Here is an 8,385-nt window from a genome sequence, read left to right as displayed (position 1 = left end):
GTTCTTACAAGCCTGCGCTTTCATATGAGACACCTCTTACAGATAAGAGAAAACAGCTAGAGCAAGAGCCCGGATAGCTCAGTCGGTAGAGCATCAGACTTTTAATCTGAGGGTCCAGGGTTCAAGTCCCTGTTCGGGCGTCTGCTTTTTCTCCCCCTCCCACTATCTGTGAGGTTTGTTTTCGAATACAACTTACAGTTCTCCTTTGAACAAAAGCATGATAAAAAGAAAATATAGTACCTTCTTTTAAGAGGAAATGGTATTAGGTGGGTCAGGGATTTATTTTCAAGAAAGTCGAACGAATGACCGAGGGAAGGTAGCAAAAGCTACGCAAATATATATTTAAATTTTCTAGTAACCATATCAAAAAGAGTAAAAAGAATAGGGTGAAATATCTTAATAATATATTTTACTTAACCCCATCTCCCGAATCTTATTTTAATATGCATTTCTAATAATTTTTTCCTTTTTTCGTACAGCCTTAAGCGTTAGACATTGACAGTACATATTTATTAATATTTCAGATGCTCAGTAACCAGGAGCGGTTGTTCGGGTTTCCGTAAATGACAAAATAGGGTATTAAGTAATGTATATAATCTTCGAAAGAGGGTACAAAACAGGGGTTCCATGGTGTAATGGTTAGCACTCTGGACTCTGAATCCAGCGATCCGAGTTCAAATCTCGGTGGAACCTTAACTTTTCTTAGGTTTGATACCACTACATCCAATGTATTATTTGCTGATTTTGTGACATTCTCATGTGACCCGAAAGAAGCTACTTAAGACCTTTCTCTCTAAAGTCTTCAAACAGGATAGTTGCAGCTGCTATAACAGACATCCAAAGATAAATTACTGGATATTGAGATATTTAGGAAGTCGTGTTAATTTTGAGATAGTTATACTTGGGGACGATGTCAAAATGAAGGCAACTATGAAATATAGGTTTACACAAACAGTTTCTGTCAGATCTTGGCTTGGGGTATGGATGTATATCCACTATCTGCCTCGGAAACCAAAGAAAACAGTCAGCAGTTAAAACACCTCTATGGTCCCTGTAACACTACACACCCCTGCTGTGCTCTTGGCACTCATTCACGATAATAAAGCTTAAGGGAAAAACTCTGGCCTGGCAGCGGTGGGATTCGAACCCACGCCTCCGAAGAGACTGGAGCCTAAATCCAGCGCCTTAGACCGCTCGGCCACGCTACCTGCATGGGAGCTTGTTATCTTCGTTGTCCTCCTAAGAGAGCAGAAGGAAAATAGGGCTAGAGATGATAACGTTAAAGTGACTAGTTTCCCTTTTCACATTTAAAACTCAAGAACAGGGAACCGTCGAGCCTCTGAACTGCATCGTGACAATAGCAAAACAAACCAAAAGACAGGGACTCAGAAATTTATAGCAAAACAAGTTTATTTAGTGGGGCTACGTGGGACTGGACTGCACCTGAGCTGGAAGCACTTTCCAAGCGGGCAGCCGAAGCTCTGCACTTGTTTGCTCGCTCCTGTTTGTTTGCTTTCCCTCCCTATTTCTGGAACATTTGTGCGCCCTCACTCCCACCTGGCGCACGTGCTTGAGCAACATACTCCTCCCCGGCTGGCTTCGGAGATCCTAACCATAGGCTCCTAACACGCCCCGCCCAATTTCCTGTCAACAACACTGTCATTCTGCCCCCTTCCCCCATGCTACTACCCGTAAGCTACGAGACGCCACCGCCAGCCAGGTGGCTCTGTGGCGCAATGGATAGCGCATTGGACTTCTAGTGACGAAAGAGCGATTCAAAGGTTGTGGGTTCGAATCCCACCAGAGTCGGTTTTATTTCAAGTCTGTTCTTTTCTCTCTGTCCGACCTTTCCCCCCTGCCCTATCTGCATTTTCGTCTTGGTCTCAGTTCCAACCTCAGTATCCGCTCTGCTCTATTCTTTACTTACCTGTCTACCCCGGAGCTTGGGCCTTGGAGAGTAGGACTGGGGGTGGGAAACAGAAGGGAAGGGAAAGTGGGCGTGGACACCGATATAAAGGCAGGCCCCCGGCTCCGGGACACACCGGGATTTAATAACCATTTTATTCCATGCACTAGGGACTCGGGAAGGGGCTGGGGCTGGGCTGGGGTTAGAAAGGTACAATCCTAGACGCGGGGTTGGGGGCAGGGAAAAGGGACAGGAACCAGGGAAATATATATTTATATAGATACTCTAATATAGACCACATTTCACCCGCGCGCTGAGCCCGCGCGCCCCGCCGCCCTCCCCAACACCTCGCCCGGATGCCCGGGTCCCTCTGCTGCCCTCCGGCTGGAGTCTCTACCCCTCCCCCAGCCCCCGCCCCCACCCCACCCCCAAAACTCAGGGCCAAGGTCTCCAGAAAGCGGGCGGCGGGAGTGGCGGGGCTTTGGGCGCCCCGTCTTGTTTGTAAGGCGGTGGTGGCGGCGGCAAAAGTCCGGTGAGGGGCGCCGGGGCGCCGGAATCCCAGGCGCGGGGGGAGCAGAGGGATGGGGACCAGGCGCAGCGCGGACTAGGGGGGCCCTGGTGCACTGGGGGGCGCTGGTGTAGCGCGGGGCCAAGGGCTGGTGCGGCGGGGTCCTGCGGTGGGCGCGGCGCTGGAGGCCTGGGATCTACCGGCTCGGGCCGGGGCGGTTTGGGGCGCAGGTAGCCTTGCAGCGCGGAGAAGAGCTGGGCTCGGGCGGCCGGGCTGGCATCATGCGCGAAGGCCGCCAAGCGGAGCAGGCACTCGCGGAAACCGGACAAGTAGCAGCTGGCGAGCGCCTCGGCGTCCTGGGCTGGGGACCGGGGAATCCCTGGAGCCGCGGCGGCGGGTGCGGCCGGCGGGAGGACAGGCGGGCAGGGCAGGGGCCCAGCAAGGGTGAGGGAAGGGGCGGGCGCAGAGATACCGAGATCAGACGGGCGCATAGAGACAGGAAGCCAGATGGATGTACAGAGGGAGAAAGTGACAGAGACACAGAGACAGACACGCGCGGGTGTTATTAACCTCGCCTAGGAGTAGAGTCGGCCACTCCCCAAGCCCACCGTCCACCGCAGGGCCCGCCCCAGCTTCCCCGTCCCGAGCCTCCAAACGTCCTCCCTCCCTCCCTCAGCTACCCGACCCCGGCGCTGTACCCGGGGACTCCACCCGGCTTCGCTCCCTCAAGTAGCCCACGGCGAACTCCAGTATCTCCGCTTTCTCCAGCTTCGGGTTCCGGAGGTTCTACAGACGGGAGGGGAGGGCGCAGAGACAGAAAAGGGTGGGGAGAGAGGGGGAAAGTGGCAGGGGGAAGAAGGGAGGGGCGGATACCGGAGCTGGGGGTGCCCCCGGAACGCAACTGCGCGCTGCCCATAGAACGCGCGACAGAATGTGGAGTGAGATGACCAAGAATGGTCCTGTCCCACCCTGAGACGAAAACTGTCCAGCCCCAGGGGATGAAACCAATACCCAATATGTGAGGAGATTTGAAAGAGCAACCCAGCGAGTGAAAACCACCGGCAGAACTGACGCTGGCTGATTTGGGGAATGTATGGAAAGGGGGCATTTAGAAACCCGAAGGTGAAACTGACCCACCCTGGGAGCGAAATTCACAGAACTTGAAAGGAAACTTACAGACCCGAGGGGTGGCGAAGAAGATTGCCCTCTGAGAATGAGAGGCGGGGGGGGGGGGGTCTGGGATAGGATTCCAAAGACGGGGCTCGGGTCAGGATGTCTTGGGGCCAGGGTGGCCAATCCAGCTTATGCCCCCCCCCAATCCCAGTGGGAATCCCTTGGACGCAGGATCGGGTTGCTTGGGGGTCCGGGGCTGGTGGAGGGACTGACCTGGTCCCGGGTCCGCTCCAGCAGCAGCAGCCTCAGCTCTTCCAGGCTGCGGTTGATGCGGTCCCGGCGCCGCTTCTCCACAAGCGGCTTGAGCATCTGCGACCAGCGGGAAAGGGAGAGCGGGCCCACCAGACCGAGACTCAGCGCAGCCGCACCGGCGTCGGGATCCCGCCGCTGGGAGAGCCCCCTCCCACCCCTTGCCCAGGATCCCAGATTGACTAGGGCGGAGCCCATTCGTTCCACCTCCGCTCCCCCCCGCCCCCACCCCGACGCCCCTAGGATCCGCTTCTGTAGCTCGCCTCCTCTCTCTCCCGGATCTTCTGCATTCTCCTCTCTCAGTCTCGTCCTCCCTCCTCCCCTCTCTGTGTCTCTCCTCTTTTCTCTCTACGTCTCGATCTCGTGCGGTCTCTGTCTCAGTGGAGAACTTTGGAGACCCTCTTTGAGCCCAGGCAAGTGGGCCGCACGGTGCGGGGCTCAGAGCTGGCGGCCCTGAGTGTAGAAAGGGAGACACCTAGCGCGACCGCGCCTCCTCCTCTCCCTCAAACCCGTCTAGGCCGTCACCCTTCTCCACTTGCTCACCCTAAAATCTTCAACCGGATCTCGAACCTCTGGAACAAAAACCCAGGGCTTTCTCTCCAAGACCGCCTTGGGCCAGTCCTGGCTCGCGGCCTAAGTGGAGAATGCCCATCCTCTTCTCTTTTTGTTCCTACCCTCAGCCCTTGACTGTATCCTCTTGGTTTTATTGAAATTCTAGCCCCCTCCCACTCCCTTAGGCCGTAAGGTGCTGAATGACCAGGTTATCCAGACCCCAAAAACTCTCCTTCCGCCGCCCACGCAGGTCCTACTCAGACACTACCTCCTTCACACTTTGCAGCTTCCTTTCCAGTTCCTGGTTCCCTGGGTCCCTTGGACACCTCTCCTATTTCAGCCCTGTGTCCCGGCCTCACCACCGACCCACTGTGTCAGTGCCCAGGTTCCCCGGCCGGACCAAGGACCTCTGCTCCCACCCCTCCCGCCTCTCACCTTGGGCCCGTCCCTATTCTCTGCTCGATCCCGGGTGACCATTGCTCCTCCGGACCCTGGCGCGGACCAGGTCTTTGCTTGTCTGGATTCTTATATCCCGCAGAGCCCGGGTAGGAGGGATAGAATACGGCCCCGCCCCCTTCAGCACCTAGATCCCACCCGGGAAAGACCCCGGCACGAGGCTCCCGGAAAGACTAGGAGTGAAAGGGGGAGGGGAACTGGCCTGGGAGTGTGGGAAGTGATGCGGGAATGAGGCACCGGCTGGTATAAGGACCATAAGGCTGTATAAAGAGGCGGGACCCAGCTGAAAGGAGGAGGCTATTAGGGGTAGAGGGAGTTTTAAGTAATTTAGGACAGACTTCACTTAAGGATGAAATTCGGAGTTCTCCTAGAATTGCAGCCTTTTGTAGGCTCATTGTACCCCCACTAGCACTGAAATAAAAACACTTCTCAGCCTCCAAACTGAATATTATACACCTTTCCCCCCAAGTACCTCTCCTGCTTCCTATAGAGAGCAACCCAACTGTGCTGGGCCTCTGTCTGGGAATGGAAAAAGCGCTCTGTTCTAAATCAATTACATTCACTTATCCAATATCTTGCACCCTCATTGTGCACAAGGGCCACTAATCTAGGTTTGGACAGTTCATATGAACAAGAGGCCTAGTTTATCCCGCAGATCTAGTGGAAAAGCAGCCGTTATAGAAACAAAGTGAAGTAGGTACTCTGAGAAAAGTACCTTGACTGAGGATGGACAGGGGGAACTTCAAAGAAGAAGAATCTAGTCTTTAAAGTGTTAAATCTATTCTTTAAAGAATTTAGTCTTTAAAGTATGGAGAGGAGTAAAGATCTTTCCACTTACAAATATTTGGTTTAAAACTAAATTCACTGCCCGGACACCTTACACAAGTGTGCCTGAGTTGCCTGCTTCTGGAGGACCCTCCTGACTGTAGGGGAGCAGGAAGTTTTCCTAAAAAAGAAAGAAAAGGATACAAAAAGAGAATCAACACCTACCTCAAACCAAGAACATGACCCTCTGCAGAAAGATCGGTGAACACTTGGAGACTTCAGGACGAAATACCTGAGAAGAAAAATCAAAAATTTGATGAGCCATCACAAGAGTGACAGTGACAAGGACACAGAAAGACAGGGTTACTGATAGAGATGGAAGATAGCTGTGGAGTCAGAGACAAGTGGAGCTGCCTCCAAACCCTTCCAGCGCCCCTCCACATCTTGGTATTTTCGCGGAGCCTGTCTTACCAAAGTCCTAGTCTGAACGGGCCAAGTCCTTGAGAAGGGGGCTTCCATTTGGAATCAGGGCTCCCCACCTCCCGGTACACCCCACAACCCCCTACCTGGGCCAAATGGGAACGCAGATGTATGGCCCCATCCGCCCCCGCGGCCCCCCTCCTTGGGAACCTGGGCTCGGGTTGAGTTTTTCTCACCTGCACGCGAGGCTCGGGGCCCTGGGCTGTTCGCACCCGGGTGTGGGGCCGCCCCTGGCCATATGGACTGGTTTTATGGCCGGGTGGCCGGATCCAGGAGGGAGGAAGAATGACCTGGCGTTCCACCCACGTTAACCATTAGGGGCCTCTCCTTCCTTGAGCCCAGGGCTTACATTTGCATCAGTCTTTCCAGGCTCAACTAAGATAATCACAAGCATCCTTCCTATCTGCATTGGTGGTTCAGTGGTAGAATTCTCGCCTGCCACGCGGGAGGCCCGGGTTCGATTCCCGGCCAATGCACAGTCTCTCTTTTCTCTGTTTCCTGAAGGGGAAGGAATATGTTTGATGATATTTCTAAAACGCACAATGCATAGTATCTCCTTTTTTCCTTTTCCTCTGTCTCCGAAGGGGAAGGAACGTATTTGATGATATTTCTAAAAAAATCTTTCTTTAAACATTTCTACCGAACATTTAAATGCAGCCTCTGACTCTCTAGACCCAAATTCCGCACGTCCTCCGACTTCCCTTCTCTCAACTGGGGATCCTACTGCCTCCACACCCCTTTCTCCTCCCCTGGCCTGCACTTCCACAGGCGTGACCCTGAGAAAGGACCCGGCCCTCGGATCCCCACCCCGGGGGTCCAAGCGGCCCTCGGCGGGGGAGGAGCGAGGTCTCCCCGCCCTCCTCCCTCTTCCCACTTCTCTTCCTTTCGCTTTATTTCCTGTTCTTTAAAGCGTGCTTCCTTTTCCCGTGTCCCTGAGACGTCGGGCCTTTTTTTTTTTTTTTTTTTCTTGCTGTCTTTCGGGTCTCTGACTGCCTCTTGGTGACTCTATTTCTGGATCTCTCACGTTCTTTCAGGTTTCTTAGCGATTTCTTGGGTTCCTCCGTGGTCTCTCCGGTCTTTGCATCTGTGTCTGTCTCTCTCGGGTTTCTGGGATTCTCTCGTCCTGTCTCTGGGTCTCTTCGGGATGTCTCGTCGTCTCTCCAGATCTCTGTAGCCTCCCGGGACTCTGCGCTCCCACGCTCCCGCGGTGGGCCGGGAAGCTCGCTCGCTCGCACCTCCAGGTTCCTGACACCTCCCCGCCCCGCCCCTTCCCGGCTGCTTTGATCCCGCACGCGTCGCGCCAGCAGGCGGGCTGGCGGGCGCATGGCCACCTGCCGCGGCCACTTGGGAGCCGGGCCAGGGGCGGCCCGGGTCTCCTGGACTAGCCGCGCTAGCTTTCCGCTTGATTCCAGCACGTCCCGCCTTCCAGCGCCTTCCGCCTCCCTCCGCGTCCCTCCTCCTGACAGTGTCTCCCATTGCTGCTGGGGCTTCTGTGGGCCCAGGTTTCCTGTTCTTTGAGTCTGGGTCCGGTCTTTGTCTATCTCAGTCTCTCCTCTCTCGGTCCGTTTCTTTTCTCTGCTTTCTGTCTCCTGTCTCTTTCAGCATATTTCATCTAAGCAGAGGTCTGAGTCTCCGTCTAGATTGTGTCAGTAACTGGCAATACTGTCTTTTCAGCTCTGAGCTGTGACAGTGGCCCCAGGAGGGAACTGTAAAACAATCTGGGCATCTGTATGTCTATAAGCGCAGCTGCTATATTTATTCACTCAGCCTATATTTATACAGTGCCTCTTATGTTGGGCATTGGGAGCCCACGGGATCTGGGCTCCCCTGAGGCTTCCATTATAGTGGGGGACAAGGAGACAGAAAATGATCAAGAAGGAAGAAAATATAATTCAGATGGTTATAAAGTTGTGAGGAGTGGAGGACGATTTTTGGTAATGAGAGTGTGGTGCTATGTTTTGTACAGGTGGTCAGAGACAACCTCTAAGAAGAGGTGATAATTTGACCAGGCCATGAATCCAGGCAAAAGGAACAGCAAATACGAAGTCCCTGAGATAGGAAAGGGCTTTGATCGAAGCAGCTAGAGAAAGAGGGCCAAAGAACATAGGACAGAGAATTTGGGAGTGGCAAAAATAATATGGGAGGGTCAGGCATGGCCCAACACACAGAATTTTGGAGGCTCCCAGAGAGTTTGGGTTTTAGTCTAAGTGCAATGGAGAGCCAGTGGAGAATCTTCATCAGGAGAGGCATATTCTCCAACTTATGTTTAAAAGATCATTTTTGAGGGCTGGGGTTG

At 53.9% G+C, this 8,385-nt stretch overlaps 1 protein-coding gene and 5 non-coding genes across 6 annotated transcripts; 4 read left to right on the top strand and 2 right to left on the bottom strand.

Annotated features, from left to right (window-relative positions):
- Positions 1–67: 67 nt before the first annotated feature.
- Positions 68–140, top strand: Trnak-uuu (transfer RNA lysine (anticodon UUU)). The gene has a single exon. It is a non-coding gene; the product is annotated as a tRNA-Lys (tRNA).
- Positions 141–621: 481 nt separating this feature from the next.
- On the top strand, positions 622–693 carry Trnaq-cug (transfer RNA glutamine (anticodon CUG)). Its single transcript has one exon. It is a non-coding gene; the product is annotated as a tRNA-Gln (tRNA).
- A 433-nt stretch (positions 694–1,126) lies between these two features.
- On the bottom strand, positions 1,127–1,208 carry Trnal-uag (transfer RNA leucine (anticodon UAG)). The gene has a single exon. It is a non-coding gene; the product is annotated as a tRNA-Leu (tRNA).
- A 514-nt stretch (positions 1,209–1,722) lies between these two features.
- Positions 1,723–1,809, top strand: Trnar-ucu (transfer RNA arginine (anticodon UCU)). The gene is given in 2 exon segments: positions 1,723–1,759; positions 1,774–1,809. It is a non-coding gene; the product is annotated as a tRNA-Arg (tRNA).
- A 532-nt stretch (positions 1,810–2,341) lies between these two features.
- Positions 2,342–7,411, bottom strand: Hes7 (hes family bHLH transcription factor 7). The gene is made up of 5 exons (XM_046422184.2): positions 6,266–7,411; positions 5,835–5,901; positions 3,801–3,896; positions 3,113–3,200; positions 2,342–2,793 (listed from the first exon to the last, which is right to left on the bottom strand). The coding sequence occupies exons 1-5, from the start codon at positions 6,325–6,327 to the stop codon at positions 2,342–2,344; spliced, it is 765 nt and encodes a 254-aa protein (XP_046278140.1). The 5' UTR covers positions 6,328–7,411.
- Positions 6,495–6,565, top strand: Trnag-gcc (transfer RNA glycine (anticodon GCC)). Its single transcript has one exon. It is a non-coding gene; the product is annotated as a tRNA-Gly (tRNA).
- Positions 7,412–8,385: the final 974 nt, after the last annotated feature.

The sequence above is a fragment of the Marmota monax genome, unplaced genomic scaffold (assembly GCF_021218885.2).
Source record: "Marmota monax isolate L192 unplaced genomic scaffold, Marmota_monax_Labrador192_F-V1.1 WCK01_AAM20220418_F8-fsc00243, whole genome shotgun sequence".
NCBI classification, from domain to species: domain Eukaryota; kingdom Metazoa; phylum Chordata; class Mammalia; order Rodentia; family Sciuridae; genus Marmota; species Marmota monax.
The sequence above is the reverse complement of the archived record's forward strand: the minus strand, read 5'-3'. Positions and strand labels throughout refer to the sequence as shown.